The sequence below is a fragment of the Suncus etruscus genome, chromosome 2 (genome assembly GCF_024139225.1).
Source record: "Suncus etruscus isolate mSunEtr1 chromosome 2, mSunEtr1.pri.cur, whole genome shotgun sequence".
NCBI classification, from domain to species: Eukaryota; Metazoa; Chordata; class Mammalia; order Eulipotyphla; family Soricidae; genus Suncus; species Suncus etruscus.
Window position 1 is genome coordinate 2,915,127 of NC_064849.1, and position 17,132 is coordinate 2,932,258.

The window sequence follows — 17,132 nt, forward strand, 5'->3', positions numbered from 1 at the left end:
GTCGGGCGTGACCATTCACTAAACTCCCCGCCCACTTGCACGACGTCATCTATAGGCGTCGGAAGTCAGCGCCGCCGGGCGGGGCCGTGGTGACGCAGTATTGGGCGCATCGCGCATGCACGATCCAGCCCAGCCGTGACGTCATTAGTCTGCGTCGGAAGTCAGCGCCGCTGCTCCGGGCTGGGGAGGCCGTGCTACCATGTCGGACGGTGAGCGCCCGCGGGAACTCGCAGAAGCGTCCCGGTCCCGTCTGTGCGGGGCTGCCGGCTCCTGGGGTCCGCAGGGGAGAAGCGAGCGTGCGCGTGGGCTCACTCGTTCGCTCATTCATTCATTCGTTCCCGCGGCGACGGCGAGGAAGCGCCCGGAGTCGGGCAGGGAAGGGAAGGCGAGGAAAGGCCAGAGTTGCAAGCAGTTGCAGGCAGTTGCAAGCAGTTGCAGGCAGTTGCAGGCAGTTGCAGACAATTGCAAGCAGTTGCAAGGGTCCGAGCGCCAGAGAGACCGTTGATCGGGCGGTGTGGTCGTTCTGCCAGGAGGTGGACCAGGAGAGGCGGTTTCTGCGTCCATGGGAGTCCCTGGGGTCTCGGGGTGAGCCCTGAAGGACTCTGGTACGCCCCCCAAGCCAGGGCTCTGGCGTTCTGAGCCACCTTGCTCCACAGCCAACCTGCCTGCTGGGCTTGGAGACAGTGCTGGGGGCGTGCTAGCAGTGACACAGTCTCGGGTTTACTTATTTAGGGGTCACTCCCAGCAATTCTGAGGGGGCACCAGGCCTCATATTTTCAAGACAGACCCTCTGAGGTTGAGGTCTTAAAGGAATGAAAAGAGGGCAACAGGGGCCGGAGCGGTGGCGCAATCGGTGGGACGTGTGCCTTGCACGCGCTAACCCAGGACAGACCGTGTTTCGGTTCCCCCGGCGTCCCAGATGGTCCCCCGAAGCCAGGAGCGTTTTCTGAGCACCTGGACAGGAGGAACGCCTGAGCGTCACCGGGTGTGACTCAAAAAGCAAAAAAATAGAAAAGAGATGGGGCTAGTTAGGGCCTTGGCCCTTCTGGCCACGGCCAGGAATTTAGACTTCGTTTATTTTTTATTTTTTGTTTTATTTTTTGGTCTTTAGGTCACACCTGGCAGCACTCAGGGGTCACTCCTGGCTCCACGCTGAGAAATTGCTCCTGGCAGCCACGGGGGACCATATGGGATGCCGGGATTCGAACCACCATCCTTTTGCATGAAAGGCAAATGCCTTACCTCCATGCTATCTCTCCGGCCCCATAAGACTTCATTTATTTTTGAATCTTCCCCCACTGGTGTATGCCTCTTGCATACAAACCAAAAGGCTTGGTTCTCCTTGAGCTTCGTGTGTGCCATGTATGGTGTTCTGCTCACAGGCTTTAGGATCGCATTCCCAGGTTAAAACCAACACTTTGATGTTTGGAAAATGGACTGTGAGCATGAGGAATAGAAGCGGGCAGGGGAGAGGCCTTGGAGGGCAGGTCCCATGTTCCCCGTGTACAGATTCTTTGTGAAGCAGTTCTAGGTACTTCACTAGGTGATGGGATGGAGTCGACAAAGGGAGACTCTTGGTCTCCCTTTAGCCTGCCCTGATAGTCTCCTCCTGGCTCTTGATGCTTGCCGACCCTAATAGATGGAACTCTCTCTGGCTTTCTGCAGTAGGTGCATTTTGGGCACAAACACTACCAAGCAGATAGAAATTCCACCCGTCTGTACCCCACTAGGGAACCTTCATTCTCTATCTGAACAGTGGAGGCAAGAGCTTATTAGGGGCATGAACTTATTAGGGGCCTGAGCTTTTCATCTTTGGGTTCACCATTAGGAATGTTCCCAATCCTGGGGCCGGAGCGGTGGCACAAGCGGTAGGGCACCTGCCTTGCATGCGCCAACCTAGGACAGACTGCAGTTTGATCCCCTGGTGTTCCATATGGTTCCCCAAGCCAGTATCGATTTCTGAGCGCATAACCAGGAGTAACCCCTGAGCATCACTGGATGTGGCCCAAAAACCAAAAAAAAAAAAGGGAGGGGGCGGAAGGATGGCATGGATGGGGGGTGTTTGCCTTGCATGCAGAAGGTCGATGGTTCGAATCCCGGCATCCCATTGTGGTCCTCCAAAACTGCCGGGAGTGACCCCTGAGCGCTGCTGGGTGTGACCCCCCCCCCAAAAAAAAAGAACGTTCCCATTCCTGACACTAACGTCTCCTCCAATAAATGTTTCCAGAAGATGAATTGAATTTGTTCGTGATCATCGTTGACACCAACCCAATTTGGTGGGGGAAGCAAGCCCTGAAGGGGTCTCAGGTGAGAGCGTGAGGGGTCAGCAGGTGGTTGTGGCCCGAGCAACCCTTGACCTGCAGGTGCAGCTCAAGACAAGCAATGGGCAGATTTCTCAGTGGGAAGTCACAGTGGAGGGATAACATTGCCACAGCTCCACTTGGGGATGTTTCTCATTTCTGCCGCCCTAGAAAGTTCCCTGGTGCCCATTGCTGACCCCACCTCCTCCTTATAGGTAGCAACTGATCTTTTTTTGTTTGTTTATTTTTTGCCATACTGGGTAGTGCTCAGGGGTTGCTCCTGACTTTGTGCTCCAGAATCACTCCTGGCAAGCTCAGGAGACCATATGAGATGCTGGGTCAGCTGCATGAAAAGCAAATGTCCTCCCTGCTGTGCTATCGCTCAGGCTCCCCCATCAGCTTTTTTTTTTTTTTTATGGGTGGTTTGCTCAGGGCCCAAGGATTGTTCCCTGTGATGCTGGCGCCACCCTTTCCTCTGTGGTCTAAACAGGAATATAGCCTCCCACATGCAGAGCTTGAGTGCTTGCCCTTTGACTCATCTCCTTGGTCCATCTCCTTGTAGTCTTTGTTTTCTTGGCATTTGGGGCCACACCTAGCAATGCTCAGGGCTGACTCCTGGCTCTGCACTCAGGAATTACTTTCGATGGGGCTCAAAGGACCAGATTGGATGCCAGTGATCAAACCCAAATCAACTGCATGCGTGGCACCCTTTCTGCTGTGCTGTAGCTCTGACCGTTTTTGGCCTGTAGATGTCCATGTTGTCATGCATGAACAAACAGTCCATTTTTTTCATTGAGTCACCATGGCACACCATGGCAGTGTGGGCACAGCCAGGCACCAGTGAGGGATGGGTTCTTGGACCTTGCTCTGTACACGATCGCTGTGTCTGCCCTTCGGTACCACAGTTGGGAGAGCAGTAGCTGGCCAGGAAGTCTTACCATCTGTCAGCTGTTTCCTAAAGCTTTGATGGGCTGTGTTTGGGGGAACCTCTTTAAGCTCAGAAATGCCAGAGGGGACAGGAGAGACATTGGGGTGTGTGGCCCAGGGCCTCGGGGGAGCAGCAAACCCTGGCTAAAGTGTAAATAAAATCATCGTCATTTCAAAGCTGACCCAGGTATCACGACAGCTTACTTCAGGCCTTTTGTGTTTTCTGTGTCTACAGTTCACTTTATCCAAATGCATCGACGCTGTCATGGTGATGGGGAATTCGCATTTATTCATGAACCGCTCCAACAGGCTTGCTGTGATTGCAAGCCACATCCAGGAGAGGTATGACCTTTGTGTTCTCAGGCACAAGGAGGGGTTAGGACTGCGGGTAATGCCATATGCAGCTGCATTGCATTGGGGACATGTTTAACCATCGCGGGTTCAGCTCCAGTCTCTTGGAGGGGAAGTCCTCTAAGGGCTTCCTCAGAGCCTACCTCTGAGGCAGCTCCCATCACCACTTCCCTGTTCCATTCCTGGGAGCTAGATATTCCTTTCTCTGCAGCCAGAATTGCTTCTTGAACCTTTGTGGTCTGATACCATCATTTCCCTGTGTGACTCTGTTTAGATGTAGGATCATTCTGGAACGTTGGCTTTTCATGTCCAGCCAATTGCTTCATCTGTGGCACCGCTGAGCACAGACCCTTCCCCACGTGGCTGTGAAAGTGGCCGATCCCTGTCCACATGGTGCTGATCCTGTGACTGCACCAGTCCCTGGTGCTGATGTGACTGGTCACACTGGAGAACCCCTTCTTGTGCTCGTTCACCTCATGCTCCAGTAGAATGGCTCTTATACACTAGTGTCTTCCATAGAAGGTTCGGGGCTGGTTCTCATGTGGGCCTGGCACCCTTGTGTTTGTTTTGGGCCATGCTCGGGATCAGGCGATGCTTGACACCTGTGAGCCAAGTGCTCAAGAGCTGAGCCACATCCCTAGCCTTAATGCAACTGCAGATGCCCCACCCAGTAAGTGTTCTCTGACATTTTTCTCAGAACTGGGGGTCTGAGAGATAGCACAGCGGTAGGGCATTTGCCTTACATGCAGCAGACCCAGGACGAATGGTGGTTTGAATCCCAGCATCCTTTGGTCCCCTGAGCCTGCCAAAGCAATTTCTGAGCATAGAGCCAGGAGTGACTTCTGAGTACCGCTGGATGTGACCCAAAAACAAACTAACAATAACAAAAAAAACAACCTGGATGAAGAAGACAACATTGCTTTGGTTAAGATGATCAGTTAAGGGACTGGAGCAATGGCACAGCAGGAGGGATGGACCCGGGTTTGATTCTAGGCATCCCATATGGTCCCCCGAGCCTGCCAAGAGTGACTTTTTTGTTTTGCTATTTTGGGTCACATCTGGCGGCTCTCAGGGGTTATTCGTGGCTCTGTGCTCAGAAGTTGCTCCTGGCAGGTATTGGGGAGGGGACCATATGGGATGCCAGGATTCAAACCACTGTCTGTTTGAATCAGCTGTGTGAAAGGCAAATGCCCTATCTCTCCAGCTCCCCCAAGAGTGACTTTTTCTTTTCTTTTTTCTTTTTCTTTTTTTTTTTTTTTGGGGGGGGGCCCACACCTGGCAGCGCTCAGGGGTTACTCCTGGCTCTCTGCTCAGAAATAGCTCCTGGCAGGCACGGGGCCCCATATGGGACACCGGGATTCGAACCAACCACCTTAGGTCCTGGGTTGGCTGCTTGCAAGGCAAACGCTGCTGTGCTATCTCTCCGGCCCCCCAAGAGTGACTTTTGAGCAGAGCCAGTAGTATCCCCTGAGTGCCTCCAGGTGTGGCCCAAAAACCAGAAAAAAAAAAAAGGGAGGGGGCCCGGAGAAATAGCATGGAGGTAAGGCATTTGCCTTTCATGCAGAAGGTCTGTGGTTCAAATCCCGGTGTCCCATATGGTCCCGCGTGCCTGCCAGGAGCGATTTCTGAGCATAGAGCCAGGAGTAACCCCTGAGTGCTGCCGGTGTGACCCAAAAACCAAAAAAAAAAAAAAAAAAAAGATGATGGCACAGCAGGGAGGCTTTTGCCTTGCACTAAGCCAACCTGGGTTTGATCCCTGGCATCCTGTATGATCCCCTGAACCTGCCAGGAGTGGTTTCTGAGCACAGAGCCAGGAATAACATCTGAGCATGGCTGGATGTGGCCCCAAAACAAACAAACAAAAGATTATCAGTTAAACCTGTTGTGGGCCATTTTCATATTTTAGAAGAATCAAGCCTATCTTACATGACTCTAAAGGAGATGAATGAGCCAGAGAGATAGGCTGGAGCTAAGGTGTTTGCCTTGATGCATTTAACCTGGTAAAATCCCTCCATATATGGAGCCCTAATCACATCTGGCATGGCTCAGTCCTCTCTACACCCGCTGTTCTTACCCTACCCCAAAAGAAAACCTTATGGGCTGGCAAATGCCAGGACCGGCAGAAGTGCTGGCTGGGATGTCAAAGTCTTGGGTTCAGTTTCTGCTGCCAGATGGTGCTCCGAATACTGTTGCCTTCAGCAGAACAGGCCAGTATTATTTCACTGGTTGATTATTGCTGAGTGGCCCTGGAGACCCACCTCCCAAAAAAAAAAAAAAAAAAAAAAAAAGATGAGGGGCCGGGAAGGTGGCGCTAGAGTTAAGGTGTCTGCCTTGCAAGCGCTAGCGTAGGACGGACCGCGGTTCGATCCCCCGGTGTCCCATATGGTCCCCCCAAGCCAGGAGCGATTTCTGAGCGCATAGCCAGGAGTAACCCCTGAGCATCAAACGGGTGTGGCCCAAAAATCAAAAAAAAAAAAAAAAAAAAAAAGATGAAAAAGAATTTATTAGGTTAGAGCAGGGGTCTCAAACTCACGGCCCATGGGTGGTTTGCAGCCCTCCGTACAACATTTTGTGACCCTACCCTAGTGGAATCTTTTTTTGTTTTGTTTTGTTTTAGTTGTTTGGGTCACACCCCCCAATGTTCAAGGCTTACTACTGACTTTGCACTCAAGGATCACCCCGACTTTGCCTCCTGCGGCCCCCAGGTAAATTGAGTTTGAGACCCCTGAGTTAGAGACATAGCTTATTGGCAGGGCACTTGCCTTGCATGTGTGAGTCCCTAGGTTTGATCCTCAGCATCAGAGGGTCCCAGAACACCTATGGGAACCACCCCAAGCACTGAGCCAAAAGTAGTTGCCCAGTATCACCGGATATGGCCCTAACACCCCCCCCCCAAAAAAAAAAAAAACGAACACATACGAGCTTAGTTTCAGATCTTCTGAGATTGTCCAGTCAGGTGGATTTTGGCTGTGGCCAACCAAGCTGCCCTCTGAGTTGCGTTCTGATGGGGCTTATCTGTTCCAGCCGATTTCTCTACCCTGGGAAGAACGGAGGTTTTGGTGACTTTCTGGGTGACCCTAACAACCCGCCTTCTGAGTTCAACCCCTCGGGGAGTAAAGATGGGAAGTATGAACTACTGACAGCAGCCAATGAAGTGATCGCTGAAGAAGTTAAAGATCTGATAACCAAGAGTGAGCACCTTCCTGGCTTCCTAGTTATTTGTTTATTTTTGGTTTTTGGGCCACACCCAGTAGCACTCCAGGATTACTCTTGGCTCTGCACTCAGAAATCCCTCCTGCCAACCTCAGAGGACCATATGGCATGCTAGGAATTGAACCCGGGTTCGTCCTGGGTTGGCGCATTTAAGGCAAACACCCTATCACTGTGCTATTGCTCCGGCCTCCTTCTTGTTATTCTTTCTGCAAATGGATTGGAACTGACGCCCTTGCAAAAATACTTGAGACACTCCTCTCTACTTGGTCTCTTCTTCAAAATCCTCACTTTAGAATTTTACCTTCAGGGGCTAGAGAGATGGAGCACAGTGGTAGCTCACTTGCCTTGCACATAGCTGACCCAGACGTGATTCCCAGCATCCTACTTGGTCCTGTGGACACTGCTAACTTAGGTATGGCCCAAAGAGAGTACTGAGGATATGCCCCAAACAAAGCAGAATAAATATGGATTGCCAGCACTGTCATTCTCCTCCCTCAAACACACACACACACATACACCCACAACATAAAAACAAAACCTATTTGATGGAACTGGAGTGATAGCACAGTGGTAGGGCATTTGCCTTCCACGCAGCCAATCCAGGACAGACAGTGGTTTGGTCCCAGCATCCCATATGGTCCCCCATGCCTGCTAGGAGCGATTTTTGAGTTCAGAGCCAGAAATAACCCCTGAGCGATGGCAGGTGTGACCCCAAAACAAAACAAAACAACCTATTTAAGCATTACTCTGTGCTTTAAACCCACTTGGGAAACAGCCTTTGATTTTATTTGTCTGAAGCTAACTTTGCTCTAAAATGATTTTACATCACGGAACAACCGAGAAATGGCCCTTTCAGAATCTATTCTTGGGGCCAGAGCAATAGCACAGTGGTAGGGTGTTTGCTTTGCCTTACGGAACAGACACAGATTTAATCCTTGTTATCCCATGTAGTCCCTTGAGCCTTCCAGGAGTAATATTTTAGCGCCGCTGGGTGTGGCCCAAAAACCAAATAAATGATCTATTCTTGCTTGCAGGCGACATAAAGGGGCAGCACACAGAGACGCTGCTGGCGGGCTCCCTTGCCAAGGCCCTCTGCTGTATCCTTGGCGTCAGTTAGGCCATGGGCTCAGGACCCCAGGGTCCCCAGGAATGGAGGCATGCACCCCCTAGCATGATGGGAGATCCTAGATCATTCCCCTCGACCTGGAATGTGTGTGAACCTGAAAACTTGAACCGAGAAGAATGAGAACATGCCAGTGTTCTGAAAGAACACACTTTCCAGACCGCTCTTGGGCTTCTTACTTGGAGTATTCGGGAGTTTTTTCTCACCACATTCCACCTTCCTTACGGAAGTGGCATTTTGGAAGCCATTGGTGGTCTCAGAACTGGTGACTGTGCCCTCTTTTGTCACTGTCCTCTATCTCCTACCAGTCCACCCATCAGTGGGACTAAAGATGCCAGGTTGTGGTTTTTTTCTTTCTTTTTTTTTTTTTTTTTTTGGTTTTTCGGGCCACACCCGTTTGATGCTCAGAGGTTATTCCTGGCTAGTGCTCAGAAATTGCCCCTGGCTTGGGGCGACCATATGGGACGCCGGAGGATCGAACTGCAATCCTTCCTTGGCTAGCGCTTGCAAGGCTGACACCTTACCTCTAGTGCCACCTCGCCGGCCCCGGTTGTGGTTTTTAATTCATTTCCTTGCCTCCTAATTATTTTGGGGGGGGGGCACACCCGGCGGTGCTCAGAGGTTACACCTGGCCCTACACTTTTCCTTGCTTATTGATCTGCTTGGGGTCACAGTGCTTAAAGCTAGGTGGCGCTGAATAATGCCAAAAGAGCATTTAATTATCTGGAATGGAGATCGCTTTGGTTCACTCCCAGAACCCTGAGAAGCATAGTAGATGGACCACAGGCTCCTCAGTGACCACCTGCGACCGTGCATCTCCTTCTTTGCCCACAAGGTGGTGCTGGTTTATTTGACAGAACTTCGTAACTAGTTTTCCTGTTCAGATGTTTATGAAATCAACGTTACTTTTTATTCCTTAATGCTAAAACAATCAGACATCCATAGGATGAATAAGGAGGTAAAAGGTAAGGACCCGCATTTTTCTATGTAAACCAGTCTTTGCTTTACTAAGGTCAGTTTGGTGGGTGTTTAAAAATCGCAAATACATGGTGTTTGACAAAAGTTAGTGAAGTTGCCATTTGTCTTTTATCTTTGTAGATAACCAGGAAATGAAATCAAGGATATTGGTAAGATGTTAGAAGGTAGATCTGTGTTTACTGCCAACTATGGCCGAATGAAAGCCTGTTACTGGGATCTGTCAATGGGAAAACCTCAGACCTGGTTTGGTCCTTACCCTCTCCCCATTCACCCCCCAGAAAAAAGTAGAACGTTCATCACCCTTGTCACTCTGGGAATGCCACCCTTTGCCTGGAAAGCAAACCAGGAAAAGTATGAAGCAAATCCCATTTACAGAGGAACAACCAAAATTAATATCTGGAGCTTTTTTATTTTATTATTTAATTTTTTTTTTGGGCCACACCCGGTGACACTCAGGGGTTACTCCTGGCTATGTGCTCAGAAGTCACTCCTGGCTTGGGGGACCATATGGGACGCTGGGGAATCGAACCACGGTCCGTCCTAGGCTAGCGCAGGCAAATTTTTTTTTTTTGGTTTTGGGCCACATCCGTTGACGATCAGGGGTTACTCCTGGCTCTGCACTCAGAAATTGCTCTTGGCTTGGGGGGACCATATGGGACTCCGGGGGATCAAACTGTGGTTCTTCCTAGGCTAGCGCTTGCAAGGCAGACACCTTACCTCTAGCGCCACCTCACCAGCCCCTCTAGCTTTTTTAATAAGCAAAGTGTAAAGGTGGTTGGTTATTTGAGAAAAAACAAGATTCTAAACAAAAATATGGAATAAGTTGAGAACTGTTCTATTCTTGGGCTGTCAGTTTTCCCAAATCTAAGTAGCATTCTCAGAATATTAGTGGGACTTTTCCCCCCTCTGGAGTGGGAACTTTAATAGGCACTCAAGAGTTTTTGTGAGAGTAAATCTATGAGGAGTGATCAGACGGTTGTAGCATAGCCCATTTAGCTTGGGCACCAGATGTTCCCTTGGCACCAACATGGTGCACGTTGGTCCCCCAACATGCTCCCATGACTCCCACACCCCCCAGCACCTGGGGGTGTGGCCCAAACCTCTCTCCACCCCACCAAGAAGATAGAAGAAATCCATGTGTGTCCTCATTAGCTTTCTGAAAGAGAAGAATCAGAAACTTGTTCCTTAGGCATTGAAGTACATTTAAAATATATATATATATATATATTTTTTTTGGGGGGGGTCACACCCAGTGACGCTCAGGTTCCTCCTAGCTCTACACTCAGAAATAGCTCCTGGCAGACTCGGGGGACCATATGGGAAGCCAGGTATCAAGCCGGGATCCATCTGGAGTTGGCCGCGTGCAAAGCAAACGCCCTACCTCTGCTATAGCTCTAGCCCCTACATGTAGCTCTTGACTCTGAAGTCACTCCTGGCAGGGCTTGTGGGACCATATGGGATGCTGGGGATCAAACCTGGGTCCAAGTTCAAGGAAGAAACCTTATCCCTGAGTTGTCTCTGCCTTCAAGCATGTATTTTCCAAAAAGAAGTCAAGCTTCCTTTAGGAAAGCAGGTGGCAGGCGCTGGGGATGCCTGGAACGTTCCCATCGACGGGTGTTTCCTGTCTGGAACATTCTGGCCATCGGGTGTGATTCGCAGGTGATCAAGGCGGCAGAGGACAGCTCGCTGCAGTACATGAACTTCATGAATGTCATCTTTGCAGCCCAGAAGCAGGTGAGTGCGACCTTCAGCAAAGGATGTTTTTGAATGGCGGGCCGGGACGGGAACATGGGCGCCTCTGCCCACACCTGGGCTTGGCTGGGGGCAGCCCCCCATTCTGGAGCTTGTGTGTACCCCAGGTGAACCCTTAGGAATAGGAGGTTCTCTTATTGTTCCTCATTCCAGAACATTCTGATTGATGCCTGCGTCCTCGATTCAGACTCAGGGCTGCTCCAGCAGGTAGGTTTGGAGCGAGAGCTGGTGCCCCGGAGCTTCCACTGAGTCAGTCCGAGAGTACTCAGTGAGCCAACTTGCAAACTATGGCTTCCTGTGGGTCAGTGCTAGTCGGGCAGTGAAGCTTTGTGTGTCTTGCAGGCGTGTGACATCACAGGGGGGCTCTATCTGAAGGTGCCTCAGATGCCCTCACTGCTGCAGTATCTGTTGGTAAGGCTACGGCGAGGGTGGGGGACTCGCACCGGAGCCAGGGGGTTCTGCTGTGCAGCTGGTGCGTGGGAGGAAGTAGTGGTTGAGCCTCTTTGTGGATCTCAACGCTGTCCAGGGTGTGGGTGTGGTGTGTGGAGGTGTCTGGCAAGGTCTGTGAGAGTAGTAGCTTCCTTTCTCATACTGTAGGTAAACTTTGATATCTTTTTTTTTTTTTGGGGGGGGGCATGTCCAGCAACACTCAGGGAGTACCCCTGGCTCTGTGCTCAGAAGTCGCTCCTGGCAGGCTTAGGGGACCATATAGGATGCTGGGGATCAAAAGGTTCGTCCTGGGTTGGCTGCATTGAAGGCAAATGTCTTACCACTGTGCTATCACTCTGGCCCCTAAACCTTAATTTCATTTGCTCTGTCATGTGGATGATGAGCCTGTATCTGCTCTCTCTGTTTTGACTTTCGGTTCTGCCCCCTCCACCCCCCCCCCAATGCCGCAAATGAAAACTTCCTTGTCTGTCTTTGTCGGGAAATAGTGGGTTTTTCTTCCTGATCAAGACCAGCGGTCACAGCTCATCCTCCCGCCACCTGCCCACGTGGATTACCGGGCCGCCTGCTTCTGCCACCGCAACCTCATCGAGATCGGCTATGTCTGCTCCGTGTGCCTGTCCAGTAAGTCTCTCTCGCTCGCTCTTTTGCTCGCTTGTTCTCACTCTTACCATGTTGGTTTTGAAACTTTCCTCTTTGGTTTGCCCCCCAGTTTTCTGTACGTTCAGCCCGATCTGCACCACATGCGAGTGAGTATTTTGGGATGGGGTGGGCTGGCTGCAGCCTGGATCCTGGGGGTGCTCAGTGTCTACCCACTATCTTTCAGGACGGCCTTCAAGATCTCTCTCCCTCCTGTACTCAAGGCTAAGAAGAAGAAGCTCAAAGTATCTGCCTGAGAGAGCTCCTGAGTGCAGTGATCAGATCACTGTCGTAGTTTGTTATGGAACGACCATACCTGGATTTTATACCCTTGTTTCGTTGTTGTTCTTGGGTTACACAGACCTCTTTGGCCCTTGGACAGCCCTAAAAGGGGTTAAGGGGTTACTTTAAGGCTGACTCCACTTTGGTCCCAACCCTAGCGCTCTCTCTCTCTCTCTCTCTCTCTCTCTCTCTCTCTCTCTCTCTCTCTCTCTCTCTCTCTCTCTCTCTCTCTCTCTCTCTCTCTCTCTCTCTCTCTCTCTCTCTCTCTCTCTCTTCTCTCTCTCTCTCTCTCTCTCTCTCTCTCTCTCTCTCTCTCTCTCTCTCTCTCTCTCTTTTCCTAGGGGTTGGCTGTAACCCCCTGGCTTCCCTATCCTGTTCTGCTCTTTAAGTTCAGTCTCTAGAGCAGGGTCTTCAAACTTTTTAAACAGGGGGCCAGTTCACTGTCCTTCAGACTGTTGGTTGGAGGGCCAGATTATAGTAAAAACAAAAATTATGAACAAATTTTTATGCACACTGCATATATCTTATTTAGAAGTGAAGAAACAAAATGGGAATAAATACAGTATGTGGCCCGCGGGCCGTAGTTTGAGGACCATTGCTCTAGAGAGACCTTTTCTTGTCAGAGTCTGCCAGGGTGGCCTCTGGCAGTTGTAGGGGCCACATTCCACATGCTAGGGGCCCCTTAAGGCCTAGGGGATGAAACTCAGGAGCGCCAATGTAGACATGCTAGTTGACTACACATCCAACCATTTCTTGAGTTTATTTTGTTTGCTTATTTTGGGGGGACATACCTGGTGATGCAGAAGGGTCCATTCTGACTCTTCTGTACCCAGAAATCACAACTGATAATACCCTGCTGTGCTATCATACAGCCCCTCTTTAGAATGGGATGTTGTCTCCATGTCCTTTTTTTGTTTTGTTTTTGATTGTTTATTTGTTTTTTGGTCACATCTGGTGTTGCTCAGGGGTTCCTCCTGGCTCTGTGCTCAGAATTCGCTCCTGGCAGGCACAGGGGACATTTTGGGATGCCATGATGTCTGTCCTGGATTGGCTGTATGCAAGGCAAATACCTATATATATAGCTTTGCTATATCTCCAGCCCATTCTTTTTTTTTTTTTTAAGGGCTGGAGCAGAGTGATAGCACAGCAGGGATGGCGCTTGTCTTGCATATGGCTGACTCCTCCATCCCCAGGCTCCCATATGGTTTTTTCAGCATCACCACGAGTAATTTTTGTGTACAGAGCCAGTAGTAACCCCAGAGCACTGCAGGGTATGACCCCAAAATAACAAAACAATTTGATAGCTCATATTTTTGCCTATTTAAGTCCGTATTTTAGTTGAGGGAGTAAAGCATCCTCTTATCCAGAAGATGAATCACCCCGGCATGCTAATGCGGTTATTATAGCCTTTTCATTTAAAATATGTGTTTTGGCTTAGCTGTTTTCATTTAATTTGTACTTATGGCTTATTTTATATGTGAATTTTTATAATTAAAATTTTTATATTTGCTTGAATTATTTCCTTTTATTGTTGATTTCATGCCTCTACCTCATCAAGCATTGCTTTTTTTTATAATTATCTTTTTTTTTTTTTTTTTTTTTTTTTGGTTTTTGGGCCACACCCGGCATTGCTCAGGGGTTACTCCTGGCTGTCTGCTCAGAAATAGCTCCTGGCAGGCACGGGGGACCATATGGGACACCGGGATTCGAACCAACCACCTTTGGTCCTGGATCGGCTGCTTGCAAGGCAAACGCCACTGTGCTATCTCTCCGGGCCCTTATAATTATCTTTATTTAAACACCGTGATTACAAATATAATTGTAGTTGTATGATTATAGTCATGTAAAGAACACCCCCCTTCACCAGTGCAGGATTCTTACCACCAATTTCCCAGATCTACCTACTCCCCACCCCACCCACACCTGTACTCGAGACAGGCTTTCTTTTTCCCTCATTCATTCACATTGTTATGATAGTTTTCAGTGTAGTTATTTCTCTAACTGCACTCATCACTTTATGTGGTAAACTTCATGTCATTAGCTGCACTTACATGGGAGGATGGGGGGAAGTAAGGGTTGGGACTGAGGCAGTAAAATATTAGAAATGAGCTTTGTAGGCAGTATCAAGGTCCCAATACAAGATGGATATTATGGATATATAGAATATATGCACGCAATATTATCAATATGAAAACAAAGAGAAAAAATTTCCACTGACTGTCCCAATATAAACCAGTGCTAGAACAGCCTGCCCTCCTCCCAGAGCGCATTCCCATTAGTGTAGGGAGAGTTAGGGGGAAAGCCTGTTGACCCCTATAGAGTTCACCTAGACCGGTGCCCAGGGAAAGACTGAAGTCCAGGGGAGAAAAACCCTATACCTGGCAAGAGCTGGTCTCCAGAATCAAGGACAAAATCGAAAGCCATATGTCTGCCCGCCCTCCTCCCCATGCACCTCCCCCCTGGAGTACGGAGGGAGGGGGGAACCTGAGGACCACTAAGAGTCCACCTGAACCCACTTCTGGACATCAGAACTGGCACCCAGGGAAGGCCTGGAGTCGGGAAAAAGACAAGGACGGCTGGGGGCCTGCCAAGCCTCCCAGCACCCCCCAGGCTAGGGAGAAAGGCTCTGGTATGGGGCCTCCCCAAACTCCATACCTGGCAAGAGCTGGTCTCCAGAATCAAAGAGGAAACCGGAAGCCAGATGTCTGCCTGCCCTCCTCCCCATGCACCTCCCCCCTGGAGTAACCCCTGAATTCCATTTCTGTACATTTTAAGAAGCAATCTATAGCCTTGCCAATGGAGTAATTTTGCAGTACACCCCCATATTTACAGAAATCAAGATGGCTCCTCTAGTAATCTAAAAAGTAGGAAACAAATAGGTATCCTCTCAAGAAGTTTAGAGTAGAATTATGGAAAATGTTCAGGGAGCTCAAAAAAAAAAAAAAAAAGCATCGATAAACTTGACTGGAGCAAAATTAAGCATCAAGATTTGTCAACTCGGAGCCGGGCGGTGGCGCTAGAGGTAAGGTGCCTGCCTTGCCTGCGCTAGCCTAGGACGGACCGCGGTTCGATCCCCCGGTGTCCCATATGGTTCCCCAAGCCAGGAGCAACTTCTGAGCGCATAGCCAGGAGTAACCCCTGAGCGTCACCGGGTGTGGCCCAAAAACCAAAAAAAAAAAAAAAAAAGATTTGTCAACTGAAATTAGAAATTTTCACACTGAACTAACAGATCAGAAAAACTGAGCTTACCAGGACCTTTATTCCTAGCCTGAGGAGTGCTGGGAGGCGTGGCAGGCCCCCAGCCGTCCTTGTCTTTTTCCCCTGACTCCAGGCCTTCCCTGGGTGCCAGCTCAGATGGCCATAAGTGGGTTCAGGTGGATTCTTAGTGGTCCTCAAGCATTGTTTTTTATGTAATTTGTTGGCTTTTGTTTAGATTTTTTTTTCGTTTTTTTTTTCGTGGGTTTTTTTTTTGGGGGGCCACACTCATTTGTTGCTCAGGGTTTACTCCTGGCTAAGCGCTCAGAAATTGCCCCTGGCTTGGGGGAACCATATGGGACGCCAGGGGATCGAACCGCTGTCCTTCCTTGGCTAGCGCTTCCAAGGCAGACACCTTACCTCTAGCGCCACCTTGATGGCCCCTTTTTAGATTTTAGGCTACACCTGGTAGTGCTCAGGGATCTATATGATATTGGAGGTGAACCAAGGGCTTCCACATAAAAACATCCATTCTATTTTTATTAACAATATTTTAATACAACTGAAAACAGGAAAGTAAATCATATTTTTGTTTTGTTTTTGGGCCACATCCAGTGGTGTCAGGGATTACTCTTGGCTCTGCACTTAGAAATTGCTCCTGGGGCTGGAGAGATAGCACAGTGGTAAGGCGTTTGCCTTGCATGGAGAAGGATGGTGATTTGAATCCTGGCATCCCATTTGGTCCCCCTAGCCTGCCGGGGGTGATTTCTGAGTGTGGAGCCAGAAGTGCTGAGTGCTGCCGGGTGTGACCCAAAAACAAAAACAAACAAAGAAAAAACAAAAAATTGCTCCTGGCAGGCTGGTGGACCATATGGGATGCTAGGGATCCAACCTGGGTCCGTCTTGGATTGGCCGAATGCAAGGCAAACACCCTACCACTATACTGTCATTCTGGCCCCAGTAAAGCATACTTGTAATACATTAATTTTCTGACTACAAGATAAAGTATGACCTGCTTTCTGGAGAAAAGAAACTTCAAATAAGAGAAAATATTCCGAAAATAATATGTTACAGAGTAAAGATATGATGACTGGAAAAATAAAACTCCTTGAATTTGGGAATTTATGGTTCCTTTTGAACCCTTATGCTGGGGGCCTAAGAGAGAGCCCAGGAGATGAGGCACTTGTCCTGCACACAGGCACGACATGGTCCTTAACATTGCTGTGTGTGCCCCCCCAAATCAGCAGTACCCCCTGGGGGCTGGAACAATAGCACAGTGGGGAGGGGCTCTGAGAGATAGCACAGTGGTAGGGTGTTTGCCTTGCACACAGCTGATCCAGGACCCATGGTGGTTTGAATCCTGGTATCCAATAAGGTCCCACATGACTCCCAGGAGCGATTTCTGAGCAGAGAAACAGGAGTAACCCCTGAGCGCCACCGGGTGTGACCAAAAAAAAAAAAAATACAGTGGGGTGAGCGTTTGCCTTGCAGGCAGCAGACTAGAATTGATCCCCAACACCTATGGCCTGGGCCATAGACATGATGCAAAGGACACGCAGGAGCCCAGGTCTGACCCCCAGCACCATCTGGATTAACCCCACATGCACAAGGGGAACATTTTATTTGAGGTAGTGATTTACAACACTGAAGTTTACAATAGACTCACAATCATACTACTGTCATGAGTGAGGTGGGGCGGGATACCCCAGAATCCTGACCCTCCCTGAAGTCTCCCCTGCACTGTGCAGGATTCTGCCCTGTCTATTCTCGATAAAGCCTCCTGATTCAGTCGGGGACGGAGGAAGCATTAAGTGTCCCAAAGCACCAGCACCAGGGTCCTCAAGCATCAATCAGTTCCAAGCATCTTCCGGGCCGTCCCAGCTCTGCCCGGCTCAGGTCCCGCCCATGGGCGGGGCTTCGCTGCC

The 17,132-nt window shown here is 49.6% G+C and overlaps 1 protein-coding gene across 2 annotated transcripts; it reads left to right on the forward strand.

The window, feature by feature from the left end:
- The first annotated feature begins 189 nt into the window (after nucleotides 1-189).
- Nucleotides 190-12,120, forward strand: GTF2H3 (general transcription factor IIH subunit 3). Of its 2 annotated transcripts, XM_049769252.1 has the most exons (13): nucleotides 190-209; nucleotides 2,228-2,307; nucleotides 3,463-3,569; nucleotides 6,603-6,769; nucleotides 7,826-7,888; nucleotides 8,850-8,879; nucleotides 9,013-9,041; nucleotides 10,552-10,626; nucleotides 10,798-10,851; nucleotides 10,987-11,055; nucleotides 11,580-11,715; nucleotides 11,804-11,840; nucleotides 11,918-12,120. In XM_049769252.1, the coding sequence occupies exons 1-13, from the start codon at nucleotides 200-202 to the stop codon at nucleotides 11,985-11,987; spliced, it is 927 nt and encodes a 308-aa protein (XP_049625209.1). In that variant the 5' UTR covers nucleotides 190-199; the 3' UTR covers nucleotides 11,988-12,120. The 2 variants fall into 2 exon arrangements, with proteins under 2 accessions (XP_049625209.1, XP_049625210.1); XM_049769253.1 differs by lacking the exon at nucleotides 2,228-2,307 and having other exon boundaries at nucleotides 191-209.
- The last annotated feature ends 5,012 nt before the right edge of the window (nucleotides 12,121-17,132 follow it).

Coding starts and splice junctions, on each gene's coding strand:
- GTF2H3 (XM_049769252.1), top strand. Junction 6,770..7,825: donor TAAAGATCTGATAACCAAGA/GTGAGCACCTTC, acceptor TCTTGCTTGCAG/GCGACATAAAGGGGCAGCAC. Junction 7,889..8,849: donor CCTTGCCAAGGCCCTCTGCT/GTATCCTTGGCG, acceptor TAAAACAATCAG/ACATCCATAGGATGAATAAG.